This window comes from Sander vitreus, chromosome 17, assembly GCF_031162955.1.
Source record: "Sander vitreus isolate 19-12246 chromosome 17, sanVit1, whole genome shotgun sequence".
In the NCBI taxonomy this organism is placed as follows: Eukaryota; Metazoa; Chordata; class Actinopteri; order Perciformes; family Percidae; genus Sander; species Sander vitreus.
The window spans coordinates 16697478-16724031 of record NC_135871.1 but is presented as its reverse complement, the minus strand read 5'-3'; the positions used below and the strand labels follow the sequence as shown (position 1 = coordinate 16724031).

General features: G+C 41.1%; 1 protein-coding gene across 11 annotated transcripts in view; it reads right to left on the bottom strand.

The window, feature by feature from the left end:
• The window catches only part of marchf8 (membrane-associated ring finger (C3HC4) 8), a 78588-nt gene that overhangs the window by 14270 nt on the left and 37764 nt on the right, over positions 1-26554 (bottom strand). For 8 of the 11 annotated variants that reach the window (XM_078272575.1, XM_078272581.1, XM_078272582.1 and 5 more), the window contains one exon: positions 5166-5216. The exons of 1 other annotated variant lie outside the window; for it this stretch is intronic. In XM_078272575.1, the coding sequence (XP_078128701.1) occupies positions 5166-5216 (51 nt within the window). Of the gene's footprint in view, positions 1-5165; positions 5217-16367; positions 16831-20622; positions 20658-20878; positions 20968-26554 lie in introns of those variants that run through there. 2 more of the 11 variants (XM_078272586.1, XM_078272585.1) reach the window with 2 other exon arrangements.

Here is a 26554-nt window from a genome sequence, read left to right as displayed (position 1 = left end):
TAATGAACCTGTTTATTTTGCTTGGAAACAGTCTCTTAAGTCATTATCATAACTAATTATTTAACCTCTCTCCTTGAGAACTCCCACTCTCCACACACACACACACACACACACACAAATCATCCTCTTGCCACTTGTTATACCTTTCATTCATTTTCTTATTTCTTCTCCTTTATCACATCTGCAATTACCACGGCCTTCATTCTTCTTTAACCGTCTCCATCTGTACCTGTAGAGAACTATAGCGCTCATTTTCTAAGCCACAGGGGCCTTTTAAAAGAACAACCTTTAAAATCCAACTTGTAAGGAGCTTCTCACTGGGAGGCAGTGATTCATTGTTACTGTTAGACACATCGTTGAACAGAACGCATGACTGGACCAGATCTTGACAAGGTGCCAATAGAAAAGCAACATAGAAGATAACCATCAAAATGCATTATTTACCTTGAAAACAGAACAAAACAAACCCAAGGTGTCAACATCCACTTATCCTCATCAACATCACTTTCGCCCTGAATGTTTTTTATATATATTCTATTATTAAAAACGTTTTATGTTTGACAATCCAATCCAAATTCAAGTCCCACTTACTACAGTACATGTAGCTTTTCCCCAAGTTTTTGACCACATCACATAATCTTTATCAGTTTGTGATGGAGGTTGAACTGTTGACATGTTTCTAAGGTCAATAATCAACTTTAAAGGGTAGGTTTTCTTTCACTTTCTTGCCAAGGAAGATTGATGTTTGTTGTCTCATGTTTCTCTGGGAACTTTAATGTTAAAGTACATGCTAGAGGTTTTTAATAGCTGCAGAGCTGACATGATCAGTTGATTAATCGATTAGTAAATCAACAGACAATACTCTTGTTTCAGCTTCTCCAATGTGAACATATGCTGCTTTTCTCTGTTGTATGTGATAGTAAACAGAATATCTGATTTTGGATGCTGGACATTTTTCAGAAAGAATAAATAATAAATAAAGGAATGATCTGCAGATTAATCTATTATTTTCAATATAGTTGCAGCACCGGAGCCAGCTTCAGCAAAAAAACAGTAAAGAGCAATGCTGCTAGATTGAGCAATTTAACAAACAAAACTAGGGTGTGTTCCAAGAAATTAATAATTAACTTTCAAAATAGTGGCTTGGCTCAGTGCCTGGTTTTAACATTAGTGGTCTGCCAAGCTGAACTGGTCCAGTAGATATCTGGTAGACAGATCCGGTTTGTGTACTGTAGCAATGGGCATGAAGCTGAAGCAGCTTGAATTTCCCCAAACATCCCCAGATGTTTGGCTGACTGTCAACAGCTGCCCACTGAACGGTGGGTCGCTGCTTTGTGTCTTTTTAAGGACTGTAATAGTTTAATTCCTTCCCAAACAGTGTAGGAGGCATCACACAGCCCCCTGGCACGGTGCTAAAGAGAGAAACGGCTACAGCTATGCTTCCTGACCTCGCTGAGTGGAAAATCAACTCCTGCCAAATCACCGGGCAATCCTCAGCCCACTAAAGCTTTCAGAGCTGCTTTTATAAATATTCTACACTGACCATTCCTTCATTTAACAAAAATGCTGAGTATTTGCCCTCAACTCCACCTTTCTTTCACGAATCTCCAGACACAAACAGCTCAATAAAAGTCACCTTCTGAATACATGAATCAATGAACAAACAAATACACAGCAGAAGAGAGATAATGAGGTTTTGGCTTTGAATACATGCGTACATTTATCTCTAAGACCATATACCTTAATCCCCCACAGTGACAAGCTCACTAATGGAGGCAATATTATCTTTATGAAACAATTTACCCCCTGGCTAAATGCTGCAACTAGTTTTCCTGTTTCTGTCCTGTGTATTATCTTGTGTATTACATATACATATAGAGGTCCTGGTGTGTGTGTGTCCCATGACAGGTATTCCAGCGAGTGTTACACGTAACTGGATACCTGGAGAGGCAATGTTTTTCGGAGTCGATTAAAGAAAATACCAACAGTTCAGTTGTCTACACCACAAAGGGACCACAAATATCCTGCCAGGTTATCAGTAAAACTAGAGCAGATGCTTTGACAGAATGAACAAATTCCTCTGACATACAAATGATCCACACTGTATTTCCGTGCCAAACTGGAAATGTTATGAAATGTTCCTCTCAGGCCAATGCTGTGGTTGTTTATGTAGAGAGATATCTTTTAAGCAGGTCGACAATTGGATACGTGCACATTCACTTTTGATTTGATCTGACACAAGCCAATGTGATTGTGTGTGATTAAGCTTGAATCTGTGCCATGTGAAGCAATGTGGGGTATGTTTTTGTGTCCTTATTTTGAGTCTGGCTGGAGCTTGTGTAGAAATGAATAAAAACGAAACACGTGTCAGTCAAGATCCACCGTTTAACGGTCATCAGCTGTGGCACATGTGTAAATGAACTTAAGTTCTTAACAGCTGTGCATTTTACTGTGATCCATAAAAGTGCTTTCATCTTTCATTTTATGGAGCTTTGCATCATATATGAACTTGACCTACATATTATATTCTTTCAGCAAAAGGAATGTTTGAAAATAGGAAAACTGCAGAGTGGGGAAACTGCATTTATGCATAAAATAATCTTCTGTAGTCTCTCAGATCATATTCTGATTCAAGCAGCTTCCAAGGAGAGTGGTTTCAGGAAGGAAAAATATATATAACACCTCTATAACAGTCCTCTGTTGAATCATGTCTTTTTAGTTTAAGTCTGTGACAATATCTGTCAAGAGTTTGAAGAGGACTTCTTCTATTTCCTTGCTTAAGTATTCCAAACTGGTCTAGCAATCCCAACCAGCAACCTTTCCAGTCACAAGCCTTTTGTTGAGATTACCGGCAGACCAGAGAACAATTAAAATAGATTTAAAACCTGCCAGTCAGTGGTATTTCCCTTTAGGAAGGAGCAGGAAACACCAGCTGACAGGCAGACTGCTGGTTATTAATTATAGCTGTCAAACTTAAGAGCCTTGTTAATACTTTATTTCTATCACTCCATTAAACACACATTTGTTAGAGGAACGGTGGTCTACGTAGGACATTCAATGACAATGCGCAGTGTCTAGAAACTACTAACTAATTAAATCCACCCCTCCATTTACGCACAAGATACCTGGCACTACAATTATTGGCCATCTCATTTGTGTGTGTGTGTGTGTGTGTGTGTGTGTGTGTGTGTGTGGAAAGCAGGTGCAACAAGAGAAACACTTACTACGACTCCAGACTTTTCAGATGTGACTAAACTATCACCATGTATCACCATATCGTTACCATTGTACATTCAGTTGTAATGTTCAACCTAGACTAAATGTTTGAAATAACCAGGATGTTCTTGAGCATGTTTAAATGAATCGGTTTCACCTATTTTAAGCCCCAACAAGCCATTAAACCAAAATATCCTGCCACAGCAGCTCCAGTCTGATACGCCTGTCTCCATTGACACAAAAAAAAAACCTGCTGGAAACAAATGGACATTTTGGGAAATCGCCTATTCGCTCTTTTTGCTGAGAGTTTGATACCACTCTCATATCTGTCTGGTACATAAATATGAAGCTACCGCCTGCAGCTGGTTAGCCGAGTATAGCAGAAAGACTGGAAACAGTGGAAACAGCTTGCCTGGCTCTGTCCAAAGGTAACAGAATCTGCCTACAAGCATCTCTAAAGCTCACTAATAACATGATGAATCTTCTTTCTTTAATCTCTATAAAAAGTGTAAAAACTTCAAATCATAGTTTTACAGAATGTTATGTGCATGATTATTTTATCAGCTACCATAGGCAATTTACATAGAGGTAATGACTTAGCTTTCCACAGAACTCAATCACATGAGCAAGTCCACAAGTCCATAATCCTTATATCACTGTTTTGTATTTGTACTTTAAAGTTCTTACCCAACTTGAGTTGGAAACATTTGATACTGCAGGCGTACGCCCTGGTTCAACTTTGTACTCAGTGCTGTTGTGCACACAACACACCCTTACAAAACAATGTGTGTACTGTACTGACTGTAGTGAACATTTTGGGTCTGTTCACGTTTGGTTTCACTATGGAATCAGTGATAAGATAAGCCTTTATTGATCACTAGAGGGGAAATTCAGGTGTCGCAGCAGCACAATCACCGAAATAAGTATAGATGAATAGAGAAGAGTAAAAGTAAAGTACTCATTGTTCAGCTGTATTGCACAGAAAAATGTGAATATTGTGTCATGATTCTGTGTATTAAATACACATTAAATATATTGCATTCAATACGATACAATAGATGACTCAGGCCATGATCAGGTGCATGAAGGTATTAGTGTGTACAGTCTATACACATGAAAGCCTTCCTGGTTTCACCACATCTGTTATCTGCCATCAAATTGAAATAGAGGTAAAATATGAGTTCAATTAAATAAATCAATAACGTGAGCCAGTTTATGTAAAGTGGTCAGTGTTTGTTTTACTGAGGCCATACAGTATACACCTCTCCAGTCTGAGAGTGGCACATTATCTTAGAAAACAGTATATTTTAACCATATATGTGACCCTGAAAATGATTGTGCTATAATGATAAAAAAAAATGATAATATGCTATAATGATTGTGGTATATTTGTACCTCAGGTGCAAAACCTTCCATCCCTCACGTTTTAAAATAACTGGCCTGTGGATCAAACATTATTGCAGGATTGGTCCCATGGTGATGTAGCGACCCTGACACATATTAGCACAAGTAAAGGGTTTATCCTTATAAGAGGCTCAGGAGAAAAAGGATTTAATCCCTGGAGTCAGATTCAATGCAGGGTGTATCTTTGCCTGAGAGAACGAAGAAGAGAAGAGGGAGGAAGGAAGGGAGAAAATAGAGAGACGAGTCAGAGAAACATCCTGTCTTACAAAGAACAGTGAGCTGAGAAGCTGAGTTGAAAGCCATGTCTACTCTCTGGAGATCTCTTGATCAGAGGAGAAGCTCCGATTGTGGTGATGTGATTCGAGAGAGGCAGGTTATCAGCTACTCTCACTCCACTCTGTGTCTGTCTCTGCTGTCAATCTCTGCTCACCTCCAAAGCTCACATCACCGCCGTCCTCCTGTCTTTATGTTCTCGCTTTCTCTCTCTGTGGCGGAGGAAGGCCACACATCATTCATTAAAAAAAAAATCCATTTGTTTTGCTCACCTTTGATATATTGCTGGACCTGCTTGCAGAATGACCCAGAGGCTTTTCATTCTGTAAAAGAGGAGAAGAAAGACAGCTCATATCTGCACATGCATTCTGCACAGTGAAAACTGACATATTTACTATTGGCATCACACTAAATGTGTAATGAATGGTGCTGTATTTGACCATTTGAAAAGATAGAAAAATAGAGATTCAGATCTATCACTTGATAAGTGACATTTTGACCTGCTGGTGGCACTACAGTAAACATCAGGGGTTCACCAAAGTCAGTAGGATTTGTCCTCCTTGCAACATGCAAATTTCATGCCAATCCATACAATAGTTGTTGAGATATTTCACTCTGGACAAAGTGGTGGACTGACCAACAGACCAACACTGCCATGCCTAGAGCCATGCTGCTAGCATGTATACAAATTACAATGAAAAGCAGATTTACGTCATAATGCAAAGGTTTTTTATGGTGTAAAAATAGCTATGCCTGTTAATATGAATGAAGAACTCTATAGCAGGAATAGGAAGGACTGATTCATGGTTTGTCTCCTAACGAGCACAGCAAAGCTACATTTCTCAGCAGCTGAGCCTAAGCTGTTTGGCCTCTTAAGTTGGTAAACAAAGTTCTTCTGGTGTGAGACGAAAGGAGGACAAGCCGATTACATAACACATCCATCCAAACTCCAAATCAAATGGTGTCAGAATATGTGTATCATTACCCAGGGAGCGAAACAGGCCAATACCGTCAGCACTCCACACAGTCCAGTATTGTTCTGAGACTGTAATGATCCTCGATTCCCACTAAGTGTTCTTGGCTTGCATCAGAGACTCGGATAAACAGCCACTGGGGTTTTGTACTGCCTTCAGTATTGGTATTTAAGCGTTGCGTGGTTTTCTAATGAGTAATCAATCATAGTTACATAATGCTGAGTTCACACCGGCTCTGACAGGACTGTGGTGCTTTGGGTTACTCAGTATGTCTCAGACTATATGTAGATCTATATGGGATTAAATGTGGTTTTAAATATGGAGGATAGTTAAAGAAAATGGATTTAAAAATGAACTGCAGCCAGTGAAAATGCCTTTTAGACTTAGGTGGTAACCAAGCGACTCATATATACAACCAGTGTCCCAGAAATCAACAAGTATTCCTATGCAGGAATAACACAACCTGACCCAAAATTTCAAGTGTGTCAATTAGTTTGTGATATTTTGATTACATTTCAATGTAATTAAGCATAAGAATATGTGAGCACATGAGAAACTAATTAAGTTGATTTTGAACACTGGAACCCTAGAGGTCTGGGGCCAGTTGGTAATCCAGCCTTGCAGAGAACACCAAGAGACACACACACACACACACACACACACACACACACACACACACACACACACACACACACACACACACACACACACACACACTCCACTGCTGCAGACCTCTGTTCACAGATACACACAAACACTCGGAGAGGAATATTTTCCACAGCTCTTTATTCAATGACCGTATCAGCAGTGAATTGTCCCACAGTTCATCTGGAGCTCCCTCGCTCCCGCCTGACCCGAGGCTCTCGGTCCCGAGGGTAAGAATTCACTCTGTTCAGCTTATCACACAGTGTCCACGTCTTTTCTCTCACAGTCAGCCACAAAGCTCTTCCTCTGCTCCGGCTCGCTACTGCTTTTAAAAAAAGGAGAGCATGATTAGACAACTTGCTACAGCTGTGACAATCAGTCCCTCCCCACCTGCTCACCTGAGCCACCACCTCCTCCCCACACTGAGACAGAGACAGAGACAGAGAGAGAGAGAGAGACACAAGAGTACCCAACGTGCTTCTAAATTCTTAATTACTTCAGCGCTTCACTCTTGTCCTCGTCATGACTAGTTGTCATGGTGATAGAGGACCACTGTGTGTGCCAAGATATAGATAGATAGATAGATAGATAGATAGATAGATAGATATATATATATATATCTCAGAGACTTGGCACACTCACTCTCTGCTTCCTTCCATCTCAATAACTCCTGAGGACATTTATTTAAACACACACACACACACACACACACACACACACACACACCTTGAAAATAGTTTCTGAGAATGCAAACACAGCTGAACTCACATCCAAACTTACAAATTATTGGCCTTTGAACTACTGTCACACACTCATCTAGTCTTGCTAGGAGCAAAGGGCCAATAATTTGTGGTCAGTGCAGAGAGTGCAATTAAACACATCTTACGTCTCCCTTCAAATTTTCTTAGTCAGCTGGTCACAGAGCAATAGCAAAAGTGTTCATTATCTGATAAGGCAAAGAGCTGACATTTTATCAGAAGAAAAACACAATTCTGAATAAACAACTATAGGCAATTTCCTGTCACTTTGACAAACTAAAATACCATCTGCAGCGTGTGGCCATTATCTTCAATCTCAAACTGTATTCATCTCCTGTTTTAATCTGCCAACCTCCTGTGAGATGCACTTCCTAGCTGATGAATTGACAACTTGAAGGCTTGGATTCCCATGCAAAAATATAGAAAGGAGAACAAACAAAGTCTAGGAAAACATCACCAGGGATTTTGCAGATATAACTCTCCTACTCCGTACTAGTGGATTAAAGTGAAGCAGTTCTCCTCCATCTCCATGTTATTACTTCTTCAATGCCTTTAATACACTATCACACAATGATAAATACAGCTCTCAACGGGTGCAATTTGTGCAGCAAATCTATTGTCAGATTGTCGAAGAACATACACAACATGTAGTTGTTTTTTGTTTTTTTTTACAGGAGATGACAGACAGGGATAACAGGCACTGCGAAAGAATAGAACAAAGTGATGATCCTTCCCCTCAATCCTCCTTTCTTGGCCAAAAATGGAAAAACAAGCAGATATGCCCAGACCGAGGGTTTCTGGGAAATAACAAGGCCACAAATGGACCGATGACTTTCATAGACAGCAGTGCTTAGAGCAGAGAGGCTGCAGACAGATGACAAAAGATGAGAAAGGAAATAGATCAACACCATTTCCATGCGTCTTCTCTTTCTTTCTAACCCCGTTTCTCTAAAATTCCCCTCAAACTGTGCAACCTGTACAGGCTCTGGGAGTCACCTTCACTGCTGCCATGACTGTAGACTATAAAGAGCCTTATTCTCTGGGCTCATGCATAATTCTGATAAAGAAGGGTTCAGGTTTCACACACCGCTGTGTCCGTCTTTCTTCACCTCCTCTGTGGGTTCGTCTGCAGCCCCAGCCTTTGATAACACAACTTTCAGACTGGACTCAAGGCTTGTAAGAAAACGAGGCAGGAGAGTACAACAGAAGAGGGTCATATTCAGAGGGATCGCTGTGTCTTTCAGGGCTCTGTTCTTGGCCCACAGAGGGGGAGGGCTCAGCTCTTTTTTATGCAAAAATCAAAAAAGATAAAACCTCAAAAAGGCAGGGTTGAATTCACAAAGTTTTATCCTCAACAGAACTTTTTAAATGTAAGGGTAATGATTGGGGAATAGATTATATAAACAGGCTTTTTTAATCAATTGGCAACCATTTTATAATCAATTAATTATTTCAGTTGTTTAATCAAGCACTCAAGCAATCAATACCAAACATTCTAATTATTTGTTATTTCCCACAGCCCAATATGACAGTCTCATAGCTCGTTTTGTCTGACCAAAAGTCCTAATAGAGATATTCAATTTACTAATATGACGAAGATAGCATAACATCCTCAAGAAGCTGAACCAGTTTACTAGTTTTCAGTTCATCGACTTATTGTTGCAGCTTTAATATTATTTATCGGATTTTACATGAAAACACTTAATGTGACCACAAAGAATGTAAATGCTTGTGGAATATGAAAGTAAAATAACTGATCAAATACTGCTGTAGGACTGATTGTGAAAACTGTAAAACACTGAAAAGAGCCGTAAACCTTGAAAATTACATAAACCAGCCTAAGGTTAATCTCTCTTCTTTTGTTGACAAACTAGAATTAGAGAAATTAATATTGCTACTAGATTCTTCCTCCTGGCTTCTGCACCATTTCCCACCAGCATCATAAAAGTATGTTTGTGTTTGAGGTCAACAGCTTCATAGAATACAGTACTTATTAGTATATATGTATATCAGTATTATACTGTAATAACAAACCACCTGTTTCCAGAGGTTTTTGGAATCACACAGAGGAAGAAAATAGTGCTTTTGGAATTATAATTGGTGGGATGTGTGAAAGCATCTATTTTCAGGGTGCCAGGAGGCAGAACATTGATTATGGGCAATCAATGGCATTTTAACAGATGTCCTGGAAAACACAATGTTCAACAATGGCACCTCTGTACAGGATATGCAAAATACATCAGGTTTTCTTACAATAAGCAGCTCCTTGCTGTGCGTCCCAGACACTGACAGAGAGTTGTTTAATGTGACAGTTACACAGTTGAAAAAAGGGCCAAAGACTTCACTTTATCATCTCTTATACAAATAGCTAACATCGTAAAAAGACCAGGAGGGTGTGACTGAGAGATTGTAGAGACAGAGGAAGAGACATCAAGTAAGAGACCGAGAAGTCAAATGAACGATAGCTATCAGACAGTGGTAATGAGGGGACTGTCGAAAGAATTAAATCAGGGAAATTAATGGAGGTCTTTTCCTTTGTTCCTTCTCTGTAAATCCTCTGCATGTATAAGTGACCTTTGCAAGCTGCTTAACTCTTCAGTCAACAGAAGAGTATTATTTCATAATCATCACAGTTAAATGTCCAGCAGCTTACTGTACCTACACCTTTGTCTATGCATGTAGTGTGTTGAACATTTACCACCAACTGCTCCACCAACTTCTACTACTAAGAAAAGTATTAAACATGTATGTATCAATAGATTAAACTAACTAATCTTCAGTCACTTTGGTAGTATTCAAAAGGACGAATGGATGTTATACAACTGAAACCTTGGGTGTTTAAGGATTAAAGGAAAAAAAATAATAGAAGAAATACATAAAAATATAAATAGATTCACTGTCCTAATTTAAACATGATAGGAACAAGAAGAATGCATGTAATCTCACACAATGCATGTAGAATTTAAATATGTGTTACCAACAAGTGAAAACACCTGTCCAGGTGAACAGGGCCTTTCACTAATTGGTGAGAGAACTGGATTTAATACAGATACAGTAGAATGTTATTTGATTATGTAAGGTTGTCTTTCCATGGTTATTTGTTGGAAATCAATAAACTGAACTAACTTTTTGGAAAATTCCCTGGTGAGGGATGTGTGCTTTATGAAATTGTGAAGTAGATGAAATGGTCAATTTCATGTCAGCTTTCACTTCACATGAAACCATTAAATGGCTTTACACTGCACTTTCACTTTCAGACTGCTTGCAGCATTTTGTGGGTTCTGGTGTCAGTAAAACACAAACATATGCAGGGATGCACATATAGCCTACATCTTTAATTCAAGTTGCCAAAGTCTACTTTAAAATGAGCACTACGATAAAAATGTTTATGAAATAATTTCTGCAGAAACAACACCACACTTAAGCAGAAAACCATAACCACTTTGTTTTCAGTTAAACACAATAAAGCTAAAGATAAACAGACAGTAGATTGACAGGGTAGGGAGTAAAGCTTGTGGATCTGCAGGTATGACATCAGAAAGCCTGTGGCAGACTGCACAAGGTGGTGTTTACATCAGAATATCTTTCCCTGAAATATATGGCATAAGCATACCATGATCTGCTTAGGGCTGATCATTCTGCCAAATGTAGATCAAAAAATTAGGCCATGCTGCTTTTCTTTTTTCTTCTTCCTTTTTTTTTTTAAAATGCACAAGTTGCTGCAGACAAGCAGACACAAATTTTCCTTCCCAGACAGAGAAAACAGATTCCTCCGCATAGTCTTAGCTCCTCAGAGAAATCTCCCAAATCACATAAATCAAATGCCAGTGATGTCAAGTAGGCCATTGCAAACACACTTAGTCTGAAAATACAGCTGACATGCACTAAAATGCACACAGACATATTAAAGTAAATATTGCATTGACTAGCTCTACCCCCTCAGAGGTCCCAGGCACAAATACTTGCAGCAAGTGCGATATCAAACCTCCTCAACAAAGAGTCCCTTGAGGAAAAAAGTTGGCCTTTTTTCTCTCTTTCAATGTCCAGCGGCCACTTCAGGAGGAAATGCAGGAGAGGGCAGCAGGGCAGGAGAGTGTCAGCAGATACGAAATCTCAACTATGCACAGTAACAACCATCAGTAAAGAGCTTGGCTGACCACAGACGTCTAACCAGACCCAGGATAACTGTCTGGGGAAGGGAAAGGAGGCTGAAATCATGCTATACAGAGATGTCAAGCACTTTGTTTAGATTCCAACAAAGCTAAGCAAAGTTTTTGAACATTTACCTTACGTGGCAGTCTTATTTGAGGGCATTTTCTTTTTACACGAGAGGCATTGGCTCAGCAAAACAACAGCCTCACAGTGTCAGCCTGCAGCATCTGTGTGTGTGTTTCGGTGTGTATCATAAAACCACATTAAACTGAGATGGCATGTAAAGTGAGAATGCAGGGGAGGCACGAAACACCCCCAGACTCTGTGTTTGCACACAGCATTTGTTTGTGTGTGAATAAGCATGTCTGTCTGTGCTCTCATGGGCAGGATGTGAGCTTGTGGTTTCCCCTCCTCCTCCTCTTCTTCTTCTTCCTCATCCTCCTCCTGCTCTATCCGTGCCTCATCTTTCTTCATTCCAGGGATAATTACATCAGTATGTCCAAACAGGATATGGAAGAGGAGAGACAGTGACCATCACATTCAGTGCAGGACCATGTGGACAGCGACCTATTCTGGCTGTGCGTCTATGAAGGCTATATGGCAGTATTATAGATGCAATACCAGAGTCTAATCTAACAATAATGAGAGCTACAGTAGGAAACTACCAGAGGAACATGAAGGAGAATGGAAAGATGACAGTACCAGTAGGGTGTGATTGCTTTATAAAGAGAGCAAGAGATCCAAAGATATGGTAAAGTATTTTTGTCCCTCACATTTCCTCATTAGCTGCACTTGGGGTCAGGCTCTTCTTCCCAATGACATAAGTAATTATTTATGACTTGTGGGAAAAAGTGAAGCTACAGATAATTAGATAATCAGCGCAGTGCCTCCTATTATATTAGCTCCGTTATTAGTGTTTGAACCCTCAGTCCCCTTTTCATATAATCCTTCAATAACTCAGAAACAATGACATGCTTACAGACGACCAAGTGGTCACCTTGGTATAGACAAGAGAGGAACGAGTGAATTATTGATCAAGATTCATATTAAATGACTAAAAAACTTCAGTTAAGAAGGGACTCGCAGACTCTATCACTGACTGTAAAAGCAAGAGTCCTTTCTAGGGCTGGGCATCGTTCAAAATCTTTCGATCTGGTGCCAATTTCGATACCTCAGTTTCGATGCCGGTTCCTTAACGATACTTTTTTTCGATACCATATGTTTTAAAATCCATTTCAACATCAACAAAAATACATTAAACACAAAACTTTTATTTTCCACCTGATTTGTGAATCAAAGCAGTTATCAAAATTAAAAAATTCTGGTAACACTGCTCACTCAGAGTAACATTAATAAAACTGGTTGTGCTTTTGGATAGGGGTGCGCCAAATGACATTGTGTACAGGCTAATATTGAACTAACTAAAATGCAAAGGAATGTAAACAACAAAGACTTTTTAGTGCAAACTGCATAATGACACAAACCTTTAACAATAAACTTGGTGACTGCCCTGTTGTCAACATTGAACTAATGGAGAACTAACTTAAGTGCAAAGGAATGTAACTGAATTACCGTGTTGCTGAAAGGCGCTGTAGAAATAAAGTTGTCTTGCCTTACAACCTTAGCCTGTCAGTCAGTCACCAGGGCATAGAAACCACTGTTGTGCCTGCTTGTCTCAGAGGAAGTGTAACGTCAACAGCACCACGACCGCTTTCGCCTCGCCATTAATATCACATTGCAGCAAACGCTGTCTGCCTTAAGTTTTGAAAAACTGTAACCACACTTGAAACCACTTCATAGGCATTGCTGTGAGTCACTGTGACTTCAACAAAACTGCAGAGCTGACGTAGTTTGCTCGAGTTTACTCCGTCCGCACCTCTGCGTGTGTGCGTGTATGTCGGAGCTCCGCTCTCTGTCAATATGCAGAGAGGATGGATAAGCTTGCGCTTACACGCTCTCAGGTACCAAAATGTGGTACCGTTTGATGTCCTCGGTAGTACCGACGTAATTCAGTCGATACCCAAAAAAGTACAGCATTCGGTACTCAACCCTAGTCCTTTCTGTAACAACTTGAGGCCTGAGGCCACCAAGAGCCTGAGCCCTTCTTATAGCTAGCAGCAGCTGCTTAGAGAAGCATTAGCTCTGGCACACTTTGGGAATATGAACACCCTATCTGAAGTGTAGGAACATTTGAAACAAGTTCCTCTTTAAATAAAAAAATATATAAAATATTCAGATTTAGCGTGCTGAATACTAAGTGCATGAGTTCTCAGCACTGTTGGATGTTAAAACCACGAAAGGGTTTTTTAAAAGTGAACTCTTCCGAGGAAAAACAAGACGACTACGACAACAACGCTGTTAATGGAGGTGCTCTGTGGGCATGTTGCAAAATTCCCAACTTATGAGTGAAACCACGATACGCTGCAGGAAAACCACACCATCTATCTATAAATCGGGAACTCTCTGCGTGTCCCCACACATGCGCAGTATGTGCAAGCATTTCTGTCCTCTGCATGTTGGCAGAGAGTGGGGCTCCGACACACACACACACACACACACACACACACACACACACACACACACACACACACGCAGAGGTGCGGGCAGAGCGAAGCTACGTCGCCTCTGCCTCGTTTGAGTCATGGCTATGCCGGTAAAGCGGTTCTAAGTGTAGTTACACGTTGGGTACTGGAACCGAATTTCAGGTACCAGTAAAAATGTGAACAGTACCCAACCCTACCTGCCGGGCCACATCGTTACGTGCTGTAGCGGCTTCTCTGGCAGGCTGAGCCACATCGCTACCTGGATGTGTTGGTTAGACAGAACAAAAGGGGACATGCCGAATCTCTACATGAGCCGCGACTGAGTAAACCGCGCTTATAGTTATATAAAGTTGTGGGAAAAAAATACTGGAAACCAAATAATCGGCCCTTTCTGAACAGGCACGCGCTCAAAACGGGCACTGCACTAGTATATCACCAACTCCTGCCTTACTGTCTACTCCTGTCCGGTCACATCTCATTCTTTCTTCCCTCCTCTTTCTCATTTCTCCCTCTCATTACCTCCTCCCCTCTCCCAACAGGTTTTAAGCTCTGCCATGACATGTTACTGCATTAATCTCTCCCCCCCCCCAGCTGCAGATTTGACACAAAGCTCTGATTTGGTGCATCAGTCGATGATGTGATATGCTAAGCTGTAGACCCGAGAGGGGAAAATGTATATCAGGTCACTCTGCCACTAAGGCCTTTTGTGTTAGTCTGGAGTTTGTGTGTGCACCCATTAACAGACAATCGCACTCCACACAGTGCGTTTAAAATGCACTGCAGGTTAAGTGAATTACCGGGTTATGCCAGTTCTCCCCGTATACATGAGCGGGGAAGAATGTGAAGAATTACGGGTGTAACTCTACCTCCGGTACAGCAGGTGTAGCTCTGCCAACGCACAACAGAATAATAAGGTTTTTTCTTCCTGTTGATCTATGTCAAAATTACACCGACCGGCCACTAAATTAGTCAAATTTAACTTAATGTTTCATTCACACACTCTTGAAACAGCGTAGGAAAGCACCACCCTGGCCAGATAAGATAGCCGGCGGTCGCATCAGGCTAGTCGGTCCCTCCACTTACACAGCGTTGGACAGCCCCAGAGTTGGACAATCCCCCGGTGTCCGCTGCTCGGCGCATGGACCGTAGGCTGCTGCTGCTGCTGATCTGAGCAACGCTGTTTTGTTTGGATGCATCATAGCAACAGGTTGCGCTGACGGATTATTTCCGAGTCAAATCCACTCCAGCGGAGCTGGGAGGTGCAGTACGAGGCATGCGCAGACGCTTAACTGGACCATACTCCGGTTAAGGTATATACATGCAGGAATACCCCAGTTACTAAAGGAGTTCTCTAGGTCTGTTAACTGGGTTATGAGAACTCTTTTAACCGGGATAAGGTGTATACATGGCGTTTCAGAAACCGGGGTATTGCCTTAACTCAAATATTTTCGTTTTTTTAAAGTGCATGTAAACGTTGCCCTTTCACACCAGAAGTAGAGTTGTGTGCCAGAGCACATGAGCAAAAAGACAATAGAAAAAAACTCAAGATGACAGAGCAGATGGGTTAGTGAGTTCATATGTGCTGAATCTGACCAGATATGGTATTTTAGAATGTCCTGTACTTTAGCAATCTATCACTGTGACAGCACGCAAATAGCCTGAAGAGATTAAAAACAAGAATACTCATAGGGCGTTCAAGTTCACGAGTCACATACAGTATTTCTGTGCACCCGAACAAAGGGCAGAGGCACAGGAGAAAGTGGGTCAACCTTTCACCCTGAAGAGGTGGCAGATGCTCCTCTGAACCACACAAACAAACATGTACAGTAACGTCATGCATGCACGCCCAGGCACATGCACCGACTGCAAAAAACTACATCCAGGATTTAGAGTCTCCAATAAATAGCAAATAATACACAAAAACACATGCAGATATGCATCTTTGCAAAACAAACATAATGGGGACAGGAGGGACAAACGACCATTTCTGACAATCTCTGCTCATTTTGCTCTCCATTTATTCCCTCTCCCTCTCTCTCTCACAAACACACACACAAATAGAAAAGAACCACACATTCCTGGCAACTCTTTCATCTCTCGGCTACTGCAGCAGAAGAGCTCTGCCATCACCACGGAGACAGAAGGCCTCACCATAACAACCACTGAATGGAAAAAGCAATGAGCCCCTTTCCTTTCATTGCCATCTTCTTTTCTTCATATACGCCTTATAGAGGATTGACTATGCATCTAGATATGATGTAAAGCTATGTTTTTTTAAACATGATGTAGAGCTTACACCCTGCAGCGTTGAAAATAATCACAACATCGACATCAACACCATCAACAAACACAAGAGACAAACATCCACAAGAGCAACACAACTAAGAACAAAATATCTGTACCTGAATCTTCATTTTCCAACAGGAATTCATGTCTGGATCCTGAAGCCACCTCACCTCTCTCTCTTTCACACACACCCTTACGCAGACAATGGTTCCTCAGGGAGGTTACATGCCCCCTCTGTAAATCCTCGAGGTGAGCCGAGACAGAGAGAGAGAGAGAGAGAGAGAGAGAGAGAGAGAGAGAGAGAGAGAAAAAAAACACTAACAAACCAATGTAGTGGAAGTGGAGCTACAGCAGCACAACGCGGAAACAAAGACAGACACAGGAAAGATACGGAGAGAAATGGCAGAGGGAGGGAGAACAAGCAGCTGCCCTACATTTTCTTCACACACACACACACACACACACACACACACACACACACACACACACACACACACACACACACACACACACACACACACACACACACACACACACACACACACACACACAGCTGCTGCTGCTACTTGTCCAGGCTTGCTCTCTCTCTCTACGCACAGACACACAATACGGTACTGTAATCCCATTGGCTGAGCAACCACTTCCTCCAGCTGATCTTGTTGGGAGGTGGGGGAGGGGCAAACTGTTGTTGAATCATTCATGAGAGGGAGGTGCTGTCCTTTAAATAGACTCCCTCTGCTCTGCACACTGAGCTTAACCTTAAAGTACCTTTCTCTAACCCAACTTATGCCTGCCACACACACACACGTTTTAAGACAAAGAGTCAGCCACCATTGTCCACCAATCAGAGAGGCCGTTACTGCTGGCTCCACCAATCCCCAGCAGGAACAGAGGGACACGAGGTGGAGCAGAGATAACAGAGAGTAATTTATTACACACATCCTCACAGCTGTATTCAAGGGCAAAGTAACAGCACAGCACAATCATTCAAATACTGAGCAATACTACAGGCCATTACAGGCTGAAGTCCACAAATTAACGAACCAATTAAACCTTTTAAAACAGCTATAATTCACTTAGGGTAATGATGCTTGTTTGTTAAGAAAGTAAGATGATAAGGAGCAAGATTCTACCAACTTTTGATGGATAGGAATGTTGGATATGAAGGACAGGGATTAACAAACCTCAAACATGGTGTGTTAATTGCAGCCGCCAGTCGTCTATGTTAAACACATTGAAACGTGAACATTCCCTGGTCACGAGCACATGTCACATACAGTATGTACAGGCATGTGAGGAATCCATTCAGACCCCCAGGTTATTGTGGAGTATAAAGTCATGCTGGGTATATATTTTTTTTCACCAAATGTTACAGTATTGACCTTGTTTGAAGGGTCAATATTGATGATAAAAAAAACAACAACTTTGGATTCATAGAATGCTCAATATGGACTTTGATATGAAAGTCATCTTATAATGTTTGCTTGTCCTTGACGATGTCACTCTTCTCTAGTGACAATAATCTTTTATTTGACACCTGATGTTTTTTTTCCAGGTCATTCTGCTTCGATTTATGTCATTTATAGCCAAAGACATAGATGAAGCAGTGAGAGTTACTGTTCTCTATCTACACACTTCCATTGGATAATGAGCTGAGCAGCACTTTACTTTCATAGAGTTACACTGCTTGAACGGCTTTGGCCTCTAAATACAGTCTTACAGCAGGTCCACTGGCTCGTGGACTTTGGCCAGCTAACACAACAAAGCGATTTTACATTTTAAACACAACAACTTTAAAGCAGTGTAGTATAAACAGTGTTTATACTAGAATCTAACTTTGAGTGGTGGAAAGTATATTTACGCAAATGCAGATTTGAGGTATTTGTACTTTACTTCCATTTTATGCAACTTGATACTTCCACTACATTTCGGATGAAAATATTGTATTTCTTACTCCACTTCATTTATTTTACAGCTATTAGTTACTACTTACTTTGCAGATTAAGATTTTACATATGTTACTAACTCACTTTATGAACAGTATATCAAATACTACAATGTGTAAAACATATTGTGTGGCTATATGTAATTTTCAGTTTGTGTTGATTCTAGCGGCCGCTTTGGACAAAAGCGGTAGTGTTTTTACCACGCCTGCTGTGAGATTGTTGTAGCAACGAACATAATAATAACTTAGAGTTATATAGCGCAGTTCATGTAACCCACGGACGCTTTACACAAGTACAGAGGGTGGACAAGGGAAAAGAAAATAGTAGGCCAACACAAACACTGACTAAAATGAATAAAACGTCCGCGCTAAATGGAAGGGAGATGTAATTTAAGTTATTTTATGAATGAAATAGACTTATTACATACCTGAGAGTCAATTTGGGGATGTTTTTGAATAATTTAAAATCCCATAATTGTCTCCATCTGTTGAAAGCCCGACCGGGATAGACCCGGGGTTTCGCCGTTGTCTTTCACTTTTCCTTTTAGCTTTTAGTTGTTCTTCTTTTAATTTCCTTTTTTCTGTGATGGTCCTGCCCCAGTATCAGCCATAACTACATCAGATAACTTCTAAAATAAAATTTTAATACAATTAGGCCTATATAAAAGATCTCCTGCTACCTTTTACCTGGCTAGATACTCACTAACACAGGCTTTTCCGGTGTTACACCGAAATCTGTGACCCATCAAAATGTGTGCTCTGTAGCCCCGTCTACCTGCCGTAAATCATTTTGTGACTTTGTGGGAAAAATCGGACCTGGGCAAAGGCACTAATAAAAACTAGATAAAAATAGCGTTCTTTTCACTGTAAGTCTCGTTTCCTGGTACAGTTCATTTATGATCATCAGATGAAAAATTACAGTTTTAGAAACATTTAAAAGTTATATATAGTCACTTTAAAAAAGTTCAACTGAGCTGAACACTTATCAGTAATAATATAATATGATAAAACACTTTGTGCATAATGAGAGAGAACTTATTTTGTTTATAATTCTTCTGTACTTTTATTGAAGTACTATTTTGAATGCAGAACTTTTACTTGTAATGGAATTGTTTCCACAATTGATGACTCTCTCTCCCTGAAACCAATTCCTCTGCTGATACAGATTCCCAATCTAATATCAATGCTCTCTTTTCCCCAAATGTTACAGTTTTTCTCGATTGCTAAGACACATTTCTTGAAAGCTGCTCTCCTTTTCTCTAAACTGTGAACACAAAACCCAATTTTCAAGCTACATTCACAAAACCTCAGACTCTTCTTGCAAAACCAAACTTTCACCTCAAAACAGTTCAATCTGTGCTCAAAACTGAACTATGTTGTCAAATCGTGCCCCGATTCAATCAAAATTAAAAACACTACTGAACAGTCACTAAACACTACGTAGAAAAATAGAAAACACAATGCTCAGGACATGAAGCTGGAGAAATAAATGTTTATTGTTCACTGTAGGCTAAATGCATGTTGCAAAACAAAAAAAACTTGTGCATTTAGCACTTGTACAAAAAGATGTGGTGTCACCACAGGCAAGTCCCATGGCTTGCAGGAGATTTACCCTGAAGTAAGGTTGGCGTTCATATACCTTCCACTGCCATGAGGAGAAGAATTCCTCAATGGGGTTTAGGAAAGGGGAGTACGGTGGAAGATTGATAAAACCTTGGTTCATATTGAACCACTCTCTAACCTGGAGGGCTCTGTGAAAACTCACATTGTCCCAAACAACAACATAGATGGGATGCTCATCCTGCTGCCCTAACAGAGCATCTCACATGTGATTGAGGGAAATGAGGAGCTGGTGAGTGTTGTAGGGCCCCAGGTTGGCATGATGGTGGACAACCCCATGATTGCTGATGGCAGCACATAATGTGACATTGCCACCACGCTGCCCAGGAACACCAACAATGGCCCGATGGCCAATCACATTACGGCCTCTCCTCCTTTTGGTGAGATTAAACCCAGCTTCATCCATGCAGATGTATTCATGAGGTCTTTCCATTGCATCCAGTTGAAAAACCCTCTATAGAAATAGATATAGTAAGTGATACGGAAAAAGTGATTTAGGCCACTACAGTAAATCACTACTTAGAGTAATCAACATTGAATGTGTCTGGATATATGCCAACATGTACATACTGGAATCTTTGCTCTTTGACTCTGTCTGAGTTGCGATCAAAGGGCACTCTGTATAGCTGTTTCATGCGCAGTCTGTTGCGTTTGAGGACACGATCAACAGTAGAGAGGCTGACACTGTTGATACCCTAAATTTACATGGTCCTCAATGATCTTCTGCTGAATTTCACTCAGTTTAATGGCATTGTTCTCATGGACCATATCAACAATTAGGGTCTCTTGGTGTGGAGAGAACATACCTGTCCTCCCACCCCCATGTGGCAGTCTTTCAATTCTACAAAAAGAGAACATGGAGTTACAAAAAATATACATGGAATACTAGGCCTACAAACAGTTAGACCAACCCTCCATTACAATACTACAGTACACTGGTACAGTGATGTACTGAAACATATATTTACTTACAGTATACTGTGGTACAGTATATAGTATGTCATACAGTAATTGCTGTCAACATTTACATACTGTACTATAATGTCAAAAAAAGGTAATTACCTGTTCTCTTCTCTAAATCTTCGGATTATGGTGGACACAGTGAATCTACTGATGTTTGGTTGTACCCTTTGTCCAGCCTCCCTCATGCTCATACCATGGACAAGAACATGGTCAATCACAGTAGCTCTGATTTCATCAGATATAACTGTTCTTTGTCTTCGCTGACCACCTTGACCACCTCGACCTCCTCTCACACGAACTCTTCCTCTCAGATTTCTATCCATTGTAGGGCCTCACAAACCAGTGCTCTCTGAACTGGCTTACTGTATATGTTCCCTCACATCATTAGCCACAAGTGTGATCAATTTTGAGTTGTTGTGTTCAAGTGGTGACACCTGTGCTTTAATTGTGTTTGACTTTTGTCACCTGTGCTCACCATTATGCAGCACGGGTGCATCACAATGAAAATGTGTTGGCAAGTTGTGTCTAAACAGGTGAAAAGTGCTTATGGTTTTGCCAAAAGAGTGATTGATTCAATCAGTGGGTTCGGGCAACTGAGCATTTGGTTCAGACAATAGGGTTTAGTGTTTTAGCAATTGAGAAAAACTGTAAATGCCCTATGTATACAACATTACAACTTATTGGATAATGTTTGACTTAATGAATGCAATGGATAGTGACAAGGAAACTGTATTTGATGTGGAACGGCCTTGTCTGACCAATAACCAATCTGCCTTACAGGATCAGTATCGGCAGCGATACAGATCAGGCTGATCTTTGCAACTCTACTCTACACAAGCCTTTTTGCACGAAGCAAAATTCTCTCTCTGGTATTCGAGCATGCCATTTTCTCTGGTGTACTTCAAAATCATAAGCTCATGAGCTAAACGAGAGCTGGTACAAACCCTGGCAGTTTGTCGTTGTAAATGAACAGTGTGAAATTGGACCCAGGCAGCAGTTAAGTGATGAAGCAACAGTCAGCAAAAAGAGAGCGAATGAGCTACTGATTTGTGACTGATTGAGTGAGGAGGTTTGTATAACTAGCTTCTGAATCCATTTAGAATAACATGATTTCTAAAAGGTGAAGATAATGCATCTAATTTACAGTACATCAACACAATGTGTCCAATCCTGTCACTTCAGCAACACTAATAATTTGCATGTGGATGGTTGGAGTGATAACCAGTCCATCCAGAAAAATGTGATTATGCAATTGCATAATTCAATGCATAATCAGCCAAAGTCCACATATTTATGCGGGGGTTGCATTTTTTAAAATACGGCGCACTTTCGCCAATTTCCGCGCAAAATATGCGGGGATTGCATTATTTCATCATCCCCGCATTTTTGTTGCAAAAAAGTCACATATATCCTAGCAGAAAGTTGAAAAATGTTGCGTATACTTCACACAAGAGCAGCCATTTTCTCCTGTTGCCATGGGAACGTTATGAAGTGACGTAATTATGTGACGTGAACATCGAAAAGCTGCAAACCCCGCGATGAAGCCATGATGAAACCGCAGTTTTTGCAAGTTCCCGCAATTTTTGCAAGTTCCCGCAATTTCATAGCATAAAATTGCATAAATATCCCGCATATTCCATCGCATTTTTTAAGAAAACGTGCTGCATAATCAAGAATTTTTGCCCGCAACAATCACACAATTATTTTTTACAAATAACAGTAACAGCCATCAAGGGAACAAAGCAGGACAAAAAAGCAGAGATCGCTAAGCCGAGGTGAGAACATGCTATAACTGCAGATGATGCAAGTGTAGCTTTCCGGTCACTCAGCCAGCTAAGAGCCTCGTCACATTAACAACACATAATGAGCTGGTGATCTTTCAGCACAGGTTGACAGCACCACTGGCTTTCTAATGTATAGCTACGGAAAAATGTGGGTTATTGAGAACAGCAGTTTGACCGATCACAGCCCCTGTCAGAAAATATCAATCACAGCTTAAGTGTAACAGCCTGATTTTAAGGCAGGAAAGCGGAGCCTTACAAACTCAGAGACCTGAGAGGAGGTGAAATATTAGTATTATTATTATATAGAAAGTTGGATGGAGGGGTAAAGACAGAAATGTAAGGTAAAGTGTGAAGGGACAGAGAAAGAAGGAAAGAGAAAACTCTGACAGTCTGATTTCTACTGAGGGAGAAACATGTACGATATCCCACAGGGCGTGAAATTGAGCTGTAATAGCCTTCTCAGTTCATATTCAAATACAGTCATGCATACTGATAACTACAACACTACAGCTTGTCTGCCTGCTGCACATTTCAATCAAATCTACCTCAAATTAAGAAAATAAGATGAAGGGAGAGAGACAGAAATAAAGAAGGAGAGAGATGGTCCGTGAGAAAAAACAAAAAATTCTATTCATTATTCATTATTATTTCAAGCACTTTTACTTGTTTAATATTCTGTAAAATGTTGAATAACTGCACAGGGATCCTTTGCTACTTATCTGCTGTAACCGTATACAACGCTTTGATCTGGAGCTTTGCTTTTCATTTATATATCACTGTGTAATGCAGTGGAGGATGGTTTCTGAGCCTTGTGTATTCATGGTACATAATCTGCAGACCAAAATACACAAGCAGAAACATTGAGTGGGCCGTCTCTGCAGCAGCACGACCACGGCACAATGCCAGCAATTCACCGTCCCAAAATAACAAGGGGGTGACTGAAGTAGCTTTATTGATTTGTGGCTCTCCTCACCACTGTCCTCTTGCCCAATATCTCACCCAATATGACACCCAATGGATCCATGTCGACCTGTGAAAGTCGATGAATTTGTAGAATGGGGATGCGAGTACTTTCAGCGGGGCGGGCGGGTGGAGGGGGGAACAAACTATAAAATGACCTCTTTCTGGGAGCCACACTTTCAAAGGCTATTTCTGGCCAGGCTGCAAGGCTGCAAACTGGACTGTGGAGCGTGCCAGTATATGCATCCAATTACTGTGTTTAACAGACAAAATTCAGGAATTCACACTGGTGGCAAGATGACGTTGCGTTATTGGTGACTCCATCACCCGGGATATACGGTTTTTTAACGCTGTCACACACTGCTTTCCTGGAGCCAAAGTTGCCAGCATCTACGCAAATCTACGTACCTGTGCGTGGAGGACCGCACATTTTCTATGAGTAGTACACATTATAGCTTCAGGCTAACGCCAGCTCCATGGCTACCTCCACACCTGGCGAGTCCCCATTTCCTTACAGGATTTCCTCGTTGCTTGAAAATGCAAACAAAGAAATTTCTGACCTTAGGGAAGAAGTTCGTCGGCTCTCAGGACTTAAAAACCAAAGATGCCTTGTTAACAGCCTATGGCGGCTTTCCAGGATATTGCGCTTTGGGACCCATCCGCCTGCCCACATCCATCTTCTTGCTCGACACCGACCATCAGGCCATCCTGGACTAAAGTGGTTTGCGGCCGAAAGAGAGCCTCGGGTAGGGCTCCATCGCCTCCTGCCCTCAGCCTCTCCAGTCGCTTCGATGCCCTGTTGAAGCCGAATGTTCCCCCGGTAACGGCCAATGTGGTTACCCGGGCTTGCCCCGCTTCAAAGCCAACTGACCAGCTGTCATCACGGGAGAGGACCGCTGCCTCGCGGCGAAAACTTCTGAGGGATGCGGTAGTCAGACGGTCCGATGGCCTCCCTTGCCTGAACCGGCCAAATGACAACGTTCCTCAAAAACAATCTCCCCCACCGAATGGTAAGCAATATTCCTCTTCTTTTCCTTGTCCATCTGAAACCGATACTGGCTGTTTTGTTCCTGCCACCGGCCATTCACGCCCACTCCTCCTCCGCTCTTCCCCCCAACCACAATAATTATTGGTGACTCCATCACCCGGGATATACGGTTTTTTTTAATGTATAGCTACGGAAAAATGTGGGTTATTGAGAACAGCAGTTTCGACCGATCACAGCCCCTGTCAGAAAAATATCAATCACAGCTTAAGTGTAACAGCCTGATTTTAAGGCAGGAAAGCGGAGCCTTTACAAAACTCAGAGACCTGAGAGAGAGGTAGTAATATTATTATACAGAAAGGATCTATAAAAGATAGAAACATATAAGTGATGGACTGAAGAGAGAAAACTCTTACAGTCACTGATGAGGAGAAACATGAAACGATATCCCACAGGGCGTGAAATTGAGCTGTAATAGCCTTCTCAGTTCATATTCAACATACAGTCATGCATACTGATAACCACAACGACTACAGCAGTTGTCTGCCTGCTGCACATTTCAATCAAATCCACCTCAAATCAAGAAAATAAGATGAAGGGAGAGAGACAGAAATAAAGAAGGAGAGAGATGGTCCGTGAGAAAAGAGCATTCTATTCCATGTCATTATGTCAAGCACTTTTTATCATGTTTAGATTCTGTAAAATGTTGAATAACTGCACAGGGATCCTTTTGCTACTTATCTGCTGTAACCGTATACAACGCTTTTGATCTGGAGCTTTGCTTTCTTCTAGTATACATCACTGTGTAATGCAGTGGAGGATGAGTTTCCTGAGCCTTGTGTATTCATGGCACATAATCTGGCAGACCAAAATACACACAAGCAGAAACATTGAGTGATGCCGTCTCTGCAGCAGCACCCACCACGGCACAATGCCAGCAATTCACCGTCCCAAAATAACAAGGGGGTGACTGAAGTAGCTGCTTTATTGATTTGTGGCTCTCCTCACCACTGTCAAGCCCAATATCTCACCCAATATGACACCCAATGGATCCATGTCGACCTGTGAAAGTCGGCGAATTTGTAGAATGGGGATGCGAGTACTTTCAGCGCGGGCGCTGGCAGGGAACAAACCCAGCAAAATGACCTCTTTCTGGGAGCCACACTTTCACAGCGCTATTTCTGGCCAGGCTGCAAGGCTGCAAACTGGACTGCGAGCGTGCCAGTATAGCGCATCCAATTACTGCGCTGGTCACAGACAAAATTCAGAGAATTCACACTGGTGGCAAGATGACACACACATGCAAACGTAACTAAAGATGTAGGAGGGAACCATAACAATACGGAGCAGCACGTTTACAATTCCCCAAGGAAATTTCACAATAAATGATTCATCAAAGCAAAAGAGTGGGGAGTTTAATCAAGCTGATGAAACACTGCATAACTCAAAGATTAATTATAATCTTGATTTGGCCAACTCATTTTGAAGTCCAGAAAGATAGAGGTGTGCTCAAAGGGTAACTCTGATGTACAAACTTGCAAATAACTTCAGGCACACATGTGTATGTAAAAGTTACAATAATAACAAAAAGCTACATGGCCTATTCATGGGGGAAATTGTAAAAAAATGAGTTTTGCTATATAAATTGATTAAAAAATTTGATTTGAATTGGGTAAAACAGGTGGATATCAAGAGTGTCATTCCCCCAAACCCAAACTTTATTAGCCCAAGTGTTGCACGTACTGTATTATCCATGAAAAACAAACTAGACAGATTGTGCTCACATGATGCATATTCTAAATTCCTAATAAAGTTGTGCAGTATTTAATCCATTTACCTCAATCCAACACAAATTAAGTTTTTATTTCAGCATAGGAGTACCGGATATACCGGATGTAATGGGAAGTTAGAGGTGACGGGGCATGTGATAGGTAGAGAGGCCAACATGGCATCAACATCTGGCCATGATAAAAAACAATTTAAATCAGTTGTTCTGTGTTAAAATAAATGTTTCATAAGTTAAAAAAAAAAGTTTGAAATAAATGT